At 34.8% G+C, this 15,746-nt stretch overlaps 1 protein-coding gene across 10 annotated transcripts in view; it reads right to left on the bottom strand.

Moving 5' to 3' along the window:
- Positions 1 to 15,746, bottom strand: part of LOC105208289 (echinoderm microtubule-associated protein-like 2) — a 46,177-nt gene that overhangs the window by 16,756 nt on the left and 13,675 nt on the right. For 2 of the 10 annotated variants that reach the window (XM_039453558.1, XM_039453559.1), the window contains exon 1: positions 2,205 to 3,711. In XM_039453558.1, coding sequence (XP_039309492.1) covers positions 2,205 to 2,256 — 52 coding nt within the window. In that variant the 5' untranslated portion in view covers positions 2,257 to 3,711. Of the gene's footprint in view, positions 1 to 2,204; positions 3,714 to 5,536; positions 6,276 to 10,214; positions 10,323 to 15,746 lie in introns of those variants that run through there. The other 8 variants (XM_039453550.1, XM_039453552.1, XM_039453553.1 and 5 more) reach the window with 8 other exon arrangements.

The raw sequence follows: 15,746 nt of genomic DNA, 5'->3' as shown, positions 1-15,746 counted from the left end.
TTAAAAAAATTTTACAATGATTTCTAAATCATAAACAAGAATATGATAAGAACAAGAAGTTTAGGTTAAATATACAAGTACAGATTTTTATCAAAGTAAAATAATTAATCTTACATAGAAATAGAAAATTCAAAAATTAAGAGACTTGTTAATAAAAATAAAAATATTTTTGTAACAACATAACATTCATAGAGATGGTATTATGGGCATTTACATTTTACACGTATATTCGTGTGATAATACGCTCATGTTTAAAAACAATGTGAGGAAGAATGTGTAATTAAATGTTAAAACGTACCTTGAAAAAGTTTCGAAATGCTCAATAGTAAAAATGCCTTATAACAATTGTCGACTATTGTGTATTGACATGTCAGCGCTACTACATAACGGCAGGCAATTAAATACATAAATGATTCCACAAGTAATTACTAACAATTACTCGTTACCTAGTAACGGAGATAATACGGTTGTTTACTATACCTACATGGTTCATAATACCAACTTCTCTAACAATTTTTATGTTTTTGCAAAAATATTTTTTTTTTATTTTTTATTAACAAATTTTATTAACAAGAATATACATATTATAAAACATTATATGTATGTATATACTTATTTTTCTGCAATATCAATAGAAGAAATATTAAAAATTAAAATACGATACGGCAATAAATATTTTTCTTCTATCTATGGCATAATGTGACTATTATTTTTTTCTTATTATTGAATGTGAGTACAATATTTCTAAACGCGCTTCAATATCGTTCTTATCAATCGTGAGATAGGCACACTAACCAAACCCTGTGCTTTAACGCGATATATTTCTATTTTACAATGTCGTGTACGCAAGTTCCAAGATCTAAATATTATGACGCTGATACAATTCAGCTGGCAACGGAAAGGCACGCGAAGTATTTGGTTACCTAGCGTGTCAAAAAAAAAAAAATGTCCGCTTACGAACTTCTTCATACAGAAATAGCGCGAACTGGGTCAAAACGGTTTACTACGCCACTGTCAAGATAAAAACTAAACTTTTTCCTCGGCGTCGATACCGGGACGAACCACGTGGTACCGACTTATGAATTGTGCATGCGTGTGCGAAGCGTTTAATTTTGCATGCCTATCGGCCAAATCTTTCATACTTCATATCCGCGAACAGCATGAGTAACAAGAAGGAACCCTGTCGCACGATTTACTGCTGCCTCGTGTCGCCTGGCGCGTGATTTATAATTCATGGAATATATTAAACGAAAGTCGACATTCGGATTCCGATAAATCGTCATTTTACATTGTTACATTATCAAATGGAACAACTTATCATCGCATTGTAATGAATGCAAATTGACCCGTCGAAACGTTCTGCAACTAATTGCTTCCACGGAAAAAAAAATTCCGTAGGAAAGTTTAAGGATGTATGGATCACATCTCAAAGCATTATCAAAAATACAATGCAAATTTTATTGAATATTCTAGTGTTACGTTTGAGTATCTGTGTAAAATTTAAACACAATTCACTCATTTATTTAAAAGTTACTTAATTTTTTATTTACTCTTGATTCTTGTGTAAAATCGCGTTTTGCAGTACCTATTTGCAAATTTGATGAAGAAGTAGCATTATTAAATTAACATTTTTACGTATACTAATAAAACTCTAATAAACATTTATGCAAAAATTTATTTAGACCCACTTACGCGTTTAAAAGTTATTTATTTAAAACTGCAGAAAAATATAGTAATTTCCGCTGCAAAAACCATTATAAATAAAATTTTTCATTGTTTTTTTTTGCAGCTAGTTTTAAGGCCAAAATTTGGGCATTTGACCAAAATTTTTTATTGTTGATTAGGTAAAAAAAAAGAACAAACCCGAAGAAGCCTTCAATTTTTTAATTTTAATAACTTTTAGTTCGCATTGTATAGCCAAAACATTCTTAAAGTAATTTTATGTACCGAGCTGGATTTCGTTAAAATAATCTATAAATATTTTTTATGTCGCTATGCGCGTAAATAACACAAACATTTTTTTACAGCATTTTTTGGAGCATTAAAAAAACTGAAAGAGATGAAAAACTTTTATTGATATTACACCATCAGAATGGTTGTTAAAAATATTCGTCTGAGAATGTGTCGCGAGGTCGCGTACGATATTTTGCGACTCGAAGAGGTGACATCTAAAAAAAAAATCGGCTAACTATTTTTGTACTCACGCCACGCTTGTTCCGCCTCGTCAATGGTATCCATCGTGTCCGGCGTGGACATTGCGATTAACTCTCGCGATGACCCCGCAGTATTAATACGTTATTCAATTGAACTGATTAACGAGCGCGAACAGAACCAACGCACTCTCTGCCAGCATATCTTACACCGTAGTTACAACAACTCTTCCTCGAAAGTATCGACACTAACATCCAGAGTTCGCTTATTGTTGGAGTATTTTCTTAATCTCTTTTTTACGATTGACAAGTCAGCTCGCCCAATTAAAGTGATTAACTGCACTCGCATATCTGCTCGTAAACAAGGGTCAATAAGATTTGTGAAAAAAGTCGGAGTCACGCGCAATTTGAGTGATACAAGGACGACAGAAGCGATGGGAAGAACGTCTTTCGCGGCTAAATGCAACGGGCGCATGTTAATTACGGTGAAGTTTGGTCACGGAAATTCTACGACGTTAATAATCACCCCTCTCCAAACAAAGGTGAAGCGTCCTGTCTTCGTAGAATTAATTATCGAAATAATTATCGGATAATTATATCCTATTATCTTCTACTGCCCATTATTCTAATAAAATATGGAAACCATGAATTATATCGAAATATTCAATTCTCCGTATTTTTATAATCAGAGAGAACGTGGAAGAAATCCTACAAGATAAAAAATTGTATATATTAGAATATACAATTTTTCGTATTTTTGTAATTAGGAAGCACGTGGAGGAAATTTTCCGAGATTAAAAACGACAAGACTAGTCTTCTCTAAATTTGTACCTTTCTTGAAGGACATCGGCGCAATTCGAAAAGAAACTTATTTAGGAATTTTACACGCGTACACAATCGAGAACAATTCCACCACGCTAACAAGCGTCACCGTCACTCAGTGTCACTAATTAGTGTCGCGCAATTAGCACATGGAAGAGTCATCGAATTAACGCAATTCTTTCGTCATCTTAGTGATAAGTGAAGAGGGAGAAATTATGAGAATACAAAGCGAAACGCGAATGTCGTGCGGAACACGTTATTTCCTAATGGCGATGTTGTCGAAACTGAAACGTGATCGCGAACGGCGAGAATTCGAACATGCCAGGCGTGTCACGTGGACTTGGCATACAGATGACATACCCGGTGACGTTGTTCAAGTCAAACGCAGTATTGGCCATTAACGGTTCACATGTTAAACAGTCGTATTTTCAAAGTAAAATAAAAATTGACGTTCACGTGTGTGATCTTATGTAAATGTATGCCGGGTTTCTCTGACATCTATAAATATTCATTTACAAGCACGTGAACGTACATACGTTGCGCGGAAACTGTCGCGATTTCTCTCGGCTGGGAATTCATAGATCGAGCTTGGATTTGAGGTAAATATTCTAGTAACCGGACAGATAATGACGCAAAGTCAAGATTGTTGAACTTTTATAACGATTCACGATAGGAAATAATCTAATTATGTAATTAAAATAAAATTTGAAATATAAAACATTATTATCGCACGAAAATACGAAAGAATAATAATTTTTGGATCGGAAAGTACTTACAAAAATATAAGAAATAATGTAGTTGTTCCGACTTAAAAAATATATTTCTTTCATTTAAAAAAAAAAAAAATTTGCGTTGCATAATCATACTATTTTTTAAAATTCTAACAAAAGAAACAATCAAATAATTTCTTCAAATCAAAAAAGCTTTTTCTTAACCGTGTAGCAATGCATACATTTTTTTTTAAATTAAAACAAATTTTTTTACTCAAAGAAACTTTGCTTTGGATGCATTTAAGATTAGTAATAAATTTTTACGCGAGTGTATGTTGAGATATAGGCACATGTTCGGTCACCGAGACCTTTACCTCAAAGATAATAATCATTCTTGATTTAAACAAATTAACAGCACGATTTGCAACAAACGCGGAATCGTAACTAATAATTCACTTCAATAACGCGAACATGCTACAAGTATATACATGACTTTTGCACTCTGCGCAAAATGATAACAGAGGTGAAGAAATACTCGAAGGCAAATCGTGCGTAACGATCCAAGGCGCGTTTCACGAAACGCGCGATATTTGTGAGAATATAAGTTGGAGTTACATAAGAGCGCGGGTATCATAACTTCCACGCGCGTTTCGTAGAGAGAGCCCGAGGAAAGGAAACAAGGAATGTCTACACCTCCCTTCCTCCCGCGTCAGTGCTTTCCCCACTAGAAGATGCGATAACCACTCGACGAGATGAACGATAATCGACCGTAGCTCTTTACCCTCGCACTTACACGATCGTCTCTTTGTGTCTCGTACCTCCAACGCTTTTCAGAAAAAGCGCCTGTGATCGATAGGGTACTAACGCGGAAGCGACTCTTTTTTTTATATGGCAAGGGATATAGCATCGATGGAAATTTCTATTAGGGTAAATATTCTCGGTAGCATGGAAGCACGAAAATTGGATTATTTGTAGCGCAGAGTTTTCTTCTGTTTGCGATTAAGGGGTTGTGGAACCCTAACCGATCGAAAAATACAGTATTTTTCAACACCTCTAAAACTTTTATTTAAAGAGATTAATAAATAACGTGTTACTGCTTTGAAAAAAAAATGTATTAACGTAAGATTGCATCGTTAGAATTTGAAAATAAATAAACAATAATCGCATTCTACATAAATGAGTGGTAGCCACAATTTAGCTTCGACAAATTATCTAAAATTAAATAGTAAGTAATCTTTTTTACACTTGTTATTTTTGGGAAGAAAATTGTTTTTAATTTTATTTTTTGCGAAACCGCACACATTTGAACTTGAAAATTTTTTTCCTTTTTGTTGCATTAATTTAGGAAAAGAATTAAAATCAAAAAAAAGCATTTTTATTGTTTTAAAATTTCAAATTAATCGGATAAACTATGTTTGAGTTTATTGCGCCTAGCATTTTGAAAAATAATATTTAAAAAAATGCATTTAAAATTTAACAACGTTTTTCCAATGTAATTTTGCGTTCGACTCTTTTAAACAAATATGTATATATATATATACTTTTTTTTTTTATAAAACAGAAACACATATCATATCTATTCCTTTAAATAAAAGTTTTACGTGATGTTTAATATCCTATTTTTCAATTTGTCGGGGTTACTGCATCTCATAAGATGAAATTTTATCGTGAAAAATCATTAAACACGAGCTTCGTGCATTTTCGCGCACTGAACTCATGCACGTGCATATTTTTTAATTCATTGATTTCAAATGTAAATACGCGTCCCATGAAATGCATCGTTATTTTGTGACGGTGATGACAGAGCTGCGGGTACTGATAAAATTATCTATTCTATAACATCACTCCGCTTACCAATAACTTTCCGAACACTGCGATCACAGGATTTGCAAAAAAAAAGAAATTACAATCTTATAGAAAAAAATCCAACACGGTGAACGTGAGCATTAAGCACATCCTCAAGACGAATGCGAGCAAAACAATCAGAACACATGTATATCCAGCTATGATACAAAGATTTCCAATGGTCTCAAAAAACAGCTTAACGCTTGTCATCGACACCAAAGCCATTTCCGCAGCAAACGACACAACGGAACTAACCCTGATCGCCGCGAGAGAAAAGCCCTTTTCCTCGCACACCGTCGGAAAAGGGAGTGAAAAAAAGGGGGGATAAAACGAGCGTGACTAGTCGGATAAGTTTTCTATTTCCGCACTAGAGTGAAAGCGATTGATCAGGCAGGTCGAGCAGAACTCATCGAACCTTCTGACGGCGGGAATTTCCGCGACGCGTCTCGCGATCGACGGAAGCGCTGCGTCCGGACGCAGCTACCACCATTTCGGAGAAACGAAAGTCGGAAGTCATCCGTGAGATCCGCACGACCGGTGTGGCGACACTCGAAATTTTCAACGACTACGCTCGCCCCACGCGAGGGACGCCGAGCACGACTCCATCGTGCCGCTGCTCGTGTAACACGTGTGTTTTCCGTGCGGCCGCCCCAACGTAACTGTCAGACCGACTCCAGCTGCTTAGGCCGCGATCAATACGGTCTAGATAGTCGAGATGATTCAGATGACGGCGGGCCACGCCGGCCGTGCCATTGACTATGGATAGAACGTACGTACGGCAAGCGAGATTTGCACCGGCGATAAACGGTAAGCTGTAACGATTACACGGATTGATCGTTAATTGCTAATTAGCGCTACTGTACGCCGAATTTTCGAATGCCTCTTATTTTCTTTCTGTGTGCACTCTTGTGTTCGTTGCTACGTATCCTGATTTATTAAGAAAACCGTCTAAATATTTGTTTTGTGACGGGAAATTTTGTAGATAAAAGTTTTTTAGTAAATTTTTAGACCGTAATTTCTAATTTAGGTAATTCTGCAAAGGTGAGATTTAGGATTTTTACATCTTCCTTTTGTATTTTTTTATCGTTTTTAACAAAAAGAATTTTGGTTTTATATATTATAATTGTTTCATTATAATTATATTTAAGGATATAATATGTATCATATTTTAAAACATTACTAAAAATATAAAAATTTCACAGAATATTCTAGTATCTATATAAATTTTGAGCACAATTTATGTATTGGCTAAAAGTTATTTAATTTTTCATTTTTTTTAGATTCGTAAAATCGCATTTTGCAATACTTATTTGCAAATTTGATAAGGAAATAGCGTTACCAATTAAATCAAAATTTTTATACATACTAATAAGACTCTAACAAATATTCGTTCAAAAATTTATTTAGATTTACTTACTCGTTTAAAAGTTATTTATTTAAAACTTCAGTAAAATATAGTAATTTTTGCTGCAAAAATCATTATAAATCAAATGTTTTATTGTTCTCTTCTTTGCAACTATTTTCAAAATTTATGACCAAAATTTTTGTTGATTAGAAAAAAAAGAATAAATAATATAAATTTACCTATTAAATATCTTTAGTTTATAAATTTTGATAACTTTTATGATATAACTAAAACATCTTTAATATATTCGAGAGATTTTTATTTGTTTGTTATAAAACTCATTAATTTTTTTGTCTACATTATATGTAAATTTATATTATTTATTATTCATGTTTCTTAATTATCTCAAATTTCTCTTGCTGAAGATATGCGTTATTTGCCAAAATTCAGACCACCAGATAATTTTGTGAACGAGTTATCTTAGTTTTTGGTGAATACGTTTAGTTCTCTGATCGTCCTAAATGGTGTATCCTGTCTAACGGCACACCCTCGCAATTCGTTGAAATGGTTCTGCCCTATATTTCCCATATCGAACTAACCCATTAAAAACGTTACATCATCTCCAGGCTCACGACGTTCGCAGACAATTTGACGCGATATATCGCCGGGTGGGGCATGGGCTTTGTTGCAAAATTGCACTACATTCGGAAAGAATTGATAGATGAGAGACGGAAATAAGGGGAGCGAATCGACTTCCATATCGCGTGACTTTGCAACCGTTGATCAATTAAAAGAATCGAAACGGGGGAGTGGTTACGTCAGTCAATATTTTTTATTATTATCATGAAGGAAATTGTGTATGCACTATTGCTATTAACGATTCATGCCATCCTATAACGTTGTAATTAGCGTTATATAATTTTTTGGCGGATATCGATGGAGAAATCGAAATACTGTAACGCGAAGCGACGACGCAAATCCACATTCGCTTCTAGGATTATCTTGAAACTTTCGGAATAATAAGTTACTTTGAAGACAATAAGATCTTAATTACATCGTGTTGCACATAAGCGTACTAATTATTTCTCTCTCTTTTTTTCTTTCTCATACACACTGTGCTATTGGCTTTCACAAACTTTCAGGTTGTATAATGATTGCATACATTATCATGAAAGTAACAACAAACAGCAAAGCTAAATGATATATATATTTTTTTAAAAAAACCTTTTACTCGAATAAAGTTCCAAATTGTCATTTGAATTTACATAATTTGTATTTCATGTTTAAAATGTAACTCTTTCTAATCACAGTTTTGAAATTATGTATTTTAGATATATTTTGAATATTTCTATATATAAAATTTGAAAAATTGGATATTATTGGATTTTTATATTTAACAAGCATACACTCAGAGAAAAGTTTTTTCGAATCAAAAAATATTTGTTTGAATCAAAGAAATTTGTGCATTGCTATATGGTTAAAGAAAAATTTCTTTGATTTGAAGAAATTGTTTCCTTTATTAAAATTTAAAAAAAATTGATCGTCCAACGCAAATCTTTTTTTAAATAAAAGAAATAAATTTTAAAACTAGAACAATTAAATTATTTTTTACGTTTCTATTAGTACTTTCTTTAAATTAAAAAATTTGTTTAAATTGAACAAATAATTTATTTACTTTAAAAAAAATTTATGACGTCATTTCTTAAAATCAAATAAATTTTTCTTAAATTATTTTCACTTCAACTTAAAAAACCAAGTTAAAAAAATTTCATTTAATTTAGCATAATTTTTCTCTGGAAATATTTTTAATTGGATAACATTAATTTATTTATCTGCTGATAAATTATCAAAAATTATTATATCTAAATTTGCCCTGCATATTGTATTCCTATAAAGATAGCGTTTACAGGTTTCCGCTTTATATTTTGTATCCTACGTCTCCAAAACAGAGCAGATGTTGAAGTAATCGACTGAAGGTTGGTTATCGACGATATATTTTTAGACCGAATCAGCAAGTCGATACGTGGGCGTAACCATTTCACTATCGCTTAATTAACCAAGTAATATTAACAACGGGACGAACTCAATTGATCGTCGTTATGTATAAATTGCCCTCCCCATACTTCCGCGTTACATCAATAAGATATCGATGTCAAGCGAGTTTTTTTAGGATGATTCAGCCTAACGATTGTGTGACGTATAGTTGTATCCGTTTGATCTTTCCGCCTCTATTAAGTTCTTGATTCTTTTTTTATCATTTCTTGTTTACACCCAAGCAATCTGCAGATTTATTACATTAATTTTTATTTCTGTACTTTTTATTATTTACAGTTTTCTCTTGCCTGCTGTTCTCCAAAAGATTTTCATTCGCATATAATCTTTATTTATATTTTACATTCTTCAGGCCAATTGAATATAAAGAATTTATTTCGTCCATCTTATCGTCTTCAATCGTACATGCACCCGCCGTCAGTATTAGATTTAAAATCAATTTTTCACGGCGATAATGAAAATAGGTTTGGAAGGCAATCGCGCGTTTGACGGAACGATTTCCCTTCGGAAAACCGTTTCCCTCGAAAAACTCGGCGCAGCGCCTCTCCGTAATTCTACGGTAAGCGAAATGGGAAAGGTATTTGCCGTGTCGGAAGCTCAAAGGCGAAGACGAGAGGAATTTCGCGAAATTCCAGAAGATAACACCGTTAGCTACGCTTAGGAGCGTACGTCGTTATTAATGAAAGAACAGGATGAGCTCTACGGGCGCACCTTCGGGTAACGTCATCGTACCACCTTGAATGGCTTATGTAACATGTAACGAGTGCCACCGCGCCGTAGACAATGCGTGCGTTACGTGACGCGTGTGCGAGCATGCACATTGTCTCGATCCGTCAACATTTTTTTTTTTCTTTTCTAAACGGAACTCGCGCGTCCTTGTGCGAGCGAGGATTTCGTCGAATCCTACGTATGTACCCGATCTCCATTCGATTCGAGATGACACAGAGGCGATTTATCATTCCGCTAGAAATCAATGACACACAAATGTCAAGTTGATGGAGAGCTTTGTTTAAATCAATTCACTGAATTACATTACTTCTATTTTTAAGACGCGCGTACTCTTTCAGGAATTTCTTGGAAGATCTTTTCAATTCGTAATTTTTAAAAATCTTTCTAATTGACGATGATCTTCTTCTTCTCTTTTTAAACGTTTTGCGAGTCTCGATTGTTACGTTTAAAACGTTTAATTGGAAACACGTTCTTATTACGACAGAGCGTTGTAACTTCGCGGTGATTTTCAACAAGTAATTCGTCACGATAGAGCTGTTACTGTTGAAAGCGCAGTCTTACCCATTTCTTGCCTCGCACTCTGTTCCGAATGCCCGTTTACGCGCATCGTCGACTGCGAACTTTCCTTTTCATACTTGTACAGCGCCTTTGATTGAGGGTCCCACGTCTCTGCAAGAAGAAAAGTGCATTATTAGTACGCACTTGCATTGCGTGCGCGTCGTATCACACGGCTGGTGTAACGGAATATCGCACGCGCCACTTCCGATCGTGTCTTCCTATTAATTGTTTCCGTAATTACCGGAACAGGGACCGCGCTGCCATTGTGCGAAATCATTGTTTTGAAGACAATGGTCTTAGCTGAAGGTACCGTACGGAGAGGTTACCGATGGTTGAAATTATCCAACGTGAAGATGATTATTTTAAACTTTGCTAGGTGTCCTCAGGAAATCGACCTGGTAAACTACAAGCTAGCGATAGTTAGATAAAGCTTACATAGGCACGGTGATCTATATTTTCTTCGATGTTTAAATCAATTACTGATCACAATGTTATAAAGCTTGAAATATAATCAAAGACATCGTGCTTTAAAATCATTATTTTTCTTTTAACTTACATGTATTATAAATATGATGACAAATGCAATTAAAAATGTTCATAAAAGAAAACTATAGGTCGATAAAATTTCTATGTTTTTCTCACGTACGGAAACACTATGAATTTTATCCAGTTTGAATTATTTTTAATCATCCTAAGTCGCCATTGCTCCTATTTAATACGTATATGTCATTAATTTACATTAAAATAATGAAGTTAGCCAAGTTAATTATAAAAAGTGAATTGAATTTGAACTCAAATTTAATTTATTATTTACTAGATGCACGTGTTAATACGGACATTACTTACTTTGAAACTAATTAATTTAACCACAGAAATAGGTTGATTAGAGATTATTTTAACTTTACATATTTTATATTAAAATAATAAACTATTGCGATTTACATGAGAATTAAAAACAACAAAATATTATTTAAACTCGAGAAATTGGTTTAAATTGGATTTTTTAATTTTTTAACAATGAAGAATGATTTTGCTGAAGTAGCTAAAAATTTAGCTAGATTTAGAACTGAAAACAATTTTATTGGACCATCGAAATAATTATGAAGGACGTTCGAGCGTGAAGAGCAATGCTATAAAAAGTTAAGACATTCTAGCAACCAGTTTGAGCGTCCTACATTATTTCGGTGGTCCTACAAAATTTCTATATAATATTTTCAGATTCGTATTCAACTATATTTTTAGATTAGCTTTACTTTTACTTTATCAAAACCGTTCTTTCCGTGCGGTCGACGTTCGGAAAAATCGTGCGCATAAAAATTTCCACGAGAAATATTTCTTTCATCTATCGACGGACGTCGCAATTCGATTCTCGGCACGGATTTCTTCGACAAAAGGCTAACGGCGTGCGCGGCCTTTACGTAAGCAGCCGTGAGCAACAAAATCTCGTAACTTTTAAACGCGCGCGTTTTTCCGCGCCGCGTTTTTGCCCGCGAGCGTGAATCGCGCGCGGCAATTTCGCTCGAAAGGAGGAACATTAACGTTACAACGACCTTGGCCAATGAAAACGAATGGCGGTGTCATGATAGTATGCGTGCATAAAGAATCGCTGGGAGAATGTAGGACGCGTTGCACCTTTCGTGTTTACAGTGGCCGTCAGAAGAAAGTGCAGGCAGCAGAATTTTTATCAATAGGACGCCGCGCCGCTACTACAAACGAGATTCATGCCTTATGGATGAATTCTGTTACATGCACGATATGCACGATAGCCTTCAATTACTTTAGACTTAATGTTACGAAGAAACGCAACGTCGCATTGTCCGTGAAGTATACTCGCATGATTTGAAACATGAATCTTTCAAATGACCCTAAACAGAACTGCAGGTCATGTTAACATCAAAATGACGTTAAGATGAATCATGACGGATGAAAAAGTGACTTTTAATAATCATTTGGAAGCATTTTGATGCCCTTTTAATGTCATCTCATGCAGCGCAGCCGTAGAATAAGCATTGCAAAATACAAAGTTGGGTAAATTGATATATTTTTTTATATTAAATTAAGTTAAAGTTGATGTATTTTTACGTAAACAGAAGCGTTAAAAGTTACGTTGAGATTAAAGTAACTTAAGTTATATTAAAAATTAATTTTGAAAAGCATTATTCACGTTAAATTAGAAATTCGTAAATTTTTTAAGTGAGATTACTCAAAACAATTATGGAATTAAACATCAAAACAAATTTAATATTTTCAATTCTGAAGCGCACATTTTATCTGTTGCTGTGTAATATTGCTGAAACATTGTAGCAATATTTTGCAATGTTTTTGCTATGCTGTACTGATGACTTTTTGCTCTGCTTGAGACGTTAAAAGATCATTTTGATCAAAATAATATCAATCAAAGTGGATCGTAATACAATTTGGAAATAACACTCCGATTATAAATTCGCTGTGTAGAAGTGCATAGAGGAATGCAGCCGTGAAAATACATTAAATACATAAATCTCTGACGCTCCGTGGAATGGGAATATGAATACGCAGTAAATAAATTTTTCAGCATCCTTTCGCACATCCTTTTGCCGTGTTCCGCTTTCGCGCGATTTCTCAATCGCTTGAGACATCGTCCCATCTTGTCGCCCGTCATCATTGTAACCGGCTCCATTTTTGCGTCTCACGGTACTCCGCTTTTGCGCGTTCGTTCGCGACTATCGATATCCACTTCGGCCCGAGCCGGCTCGAGCGAATGTGTGTCGGAAACGCAAAGAGATCTGAAGTGCATTATCGCGAACTGGGACATGGTTAGTATATTACTCGGCGAATATGGTCAGGATACGTGCCAGACTCGGTGGTTTACAATCTCACTCTCCATGCAACCTGACGCCTCTTGAATCAAAGAAGCCTACTATGATCTTTACTTCAAACGCCTGTGCAATTCGCAATACGCTTATTCACATTTTTTTGAAAATGACAAGATAAAATTCCTTAGCGTTATTTATTATGAAGATCGTAACCCTTTATCCTAAAGTAATTTAATACAAAAAAAAAATGCTTCTCAATCAATATTTTATTTAAAAATTCCAGTCTAAAAAATACTTGGTAAAAAATATTTTGTATTTATGCTAATCTTTAAACGCTTTCACCGCCAACCGTAAACACTGCACATGGGTCTAGAAAACTCATGCAACTTTAAAAAGCTATAACTTGGATTTCAATATATTTTTAATAAATTTTTCTGACACATGGAATCGATAAATAACAAAAAAAATAACGTAACGTTTAAATACATAGATTTATAAAGTTAAATGAATGAAATGCACGCATCAATATATTATAAATATCAATTTGAGGAAATATATGTTTCGAGCTTTTATTTCCAAACTGAAGTGCTACATTTTTTGTGATAATTTTTTTATATAATATTTACATTACTTTTTAATACATTTATCTTGTGTCAAATTAACACGAGAATTTGAGTGAATCGTTTGGCGTACGTGCGATACATATTAAATTCAATATAAATTTTCAACTGTGTTAAAAAAGCTTTTTATGTGACGCAAATAATATCCTTGATATTTTTCTATCACGATTATTATTTTCTAAGAATTTCATTTTCAGATGACTTGAATACGATCTAATTAATATATTATGCGTTTTGCATTTACCTACGTAATTTCTTATACGGTTTAATAGAAAAATTAAATAATCGAAATTATCACGTATAATAAAAAAAAAAAGAGCATTAGGTGTGCAAAATCGGTAATAAGCAACTCCAGATCGATTAATTCTTGTAATTTTCTCAAGAGAAGTAAATGCTCCGCTGTTAGCAACGACGCCTATCCTCGAAAAGGCGAGAGAACAGAAGAGCGAACGAGGGAGCTCGAAGGGACTCGAGTCGAAACACAAAACCAGTAAGCATTGACCCGGTCAGAATGTTGCCTTATTGGTGTATAAGGCCGGACCCCACGGTGCTTATTTTACGAGATCTCGTTGTGCACACTGGATGCGTGTTCGCCGTCCACCATGACGCCACATATACGCGGCCTTATACGTATTACACACGACATGGGTAATTGGTTCACCGTTCTGTGTCCGTAGGCAGCCCCGCGCCGTTGAGAGTATTGAGCCAACGTTAAGGCTCTCGAGCCGGCCAAGTGACATTAGGTTTACATAAATGGCCGCGCCTATGATATCCGTATCGCGTTTTGCGATATTTCTTTCGCCATCTGTACAAACAGACAGATTTGAGGCCCGTCAAATCGCAAGTGGTTTTTCTGATAATTGCATAAATTAGCGAAACGTTGCTGCGTTACATTGAGCTACGGAATGGGTTGGTAAACAGCAGAAATGAATATAAAGTAAAAATTGTGAATTGCAAACAAGTACTATGAATATGCTACATAATGCACGACTGGGAAATAATGCGGCCTTCAACTTTTATAGCCTTCTGACAGTCTATATATATCCGACTTGGATGCGTTTATCTATTTTCATAAATATTTATATTTCTAGTAAGTTGCGAGATAAAAAATAAATTTTTTAAAACTATTATCTACCGTTGAATACATTCAGTAAACTAAATTTTATAACAACTAATTTGTACGGTGTCAATTTATTAATTATACCGATGCAGAAGTTATATTAGATAAATTATGTTACGCGTACTTCACAAAGTTTACACAAATTACAAACTGAACTTTCTATTGTGGGAAAATTCCGGTGGCTGCATTTATCTAACCAAATACGCATTGCGCTCGTAACGAGACGACTAATAAGGATACGCGAGTCGAAATAGCGGCAAGCAGAGAATGCGTTTCGTAGGTGAGGGGGCGATTGTGCGTTTTGCGCGGTGTGACAATGCGAAACGAATTTGCATATACGCGAATTGATGCCGCGAGACGACGGGCGGGCGACGTCGGGGCGATGATGGAGCTTAGTTGGCTCGAATGAGACTCGTTAAACACAGCTGGTAGTTAAGAGACAATCTCTGCCGACGGAAAGTGGACCAACGTTGAATTTATGGCGATGGAAATGCTCGGAGTTCTACGGCGTTTAGCTATTTTACGTTCAAAGTAAAAGTCATAAATCTAGTTAAGACTGGCTATTTGTTGTAAAGCGTGACGATGTTATCGAGTTAGCTACCACGTTGTTGTAATACGAGCAATAATTTTGACAAATACGTGCGAAAGCTGAATTGCACGTTTTTCCTTATTCTTATGATACTTTAGCTTCTGCGTGGATTAGTTGTTGATAACTGCAGTCACGAAATAAATCGAATATTATATATTCGATTCTGCATAATATAACTTCACGTGTGAGTCAGTGGACGGCGTATCGACGCATTACGCTTAGCGAAGCGACTCCTTAATTAATCTGGGACATCTTGTGTAAACAAGCGATATAGCTCCATCAAGTTGAACATTCTCAATTAGCCTCCTCGAGAATGGCAGCGTGTAATTTTCAGCGGAGAGAAAACACGATTAAGAAAAGTATAAGCGTCAAATATCTCCAGCAAGGATCTCATCAAACCCCGTTTAGTCT

This window comes from Solenopsis invicta, chromosome 9, assembly GCF_016802725.1.
Source record: "Solenopsis invicta isolate M01_SB chromosome 9, UNIL_Sinv_3.0, whole genome shotgun sequence".
NCBI lineage: Eukaryota > Metazoa > Arthropoda > Insecta > Hymenoptera > Formicidae > Solenopsis > Solenopsis invicta.
Note: the sequence above shows the minus strand (reverse complement) of the source record. Positions and strands in the feature narration are given on the sequence as shown.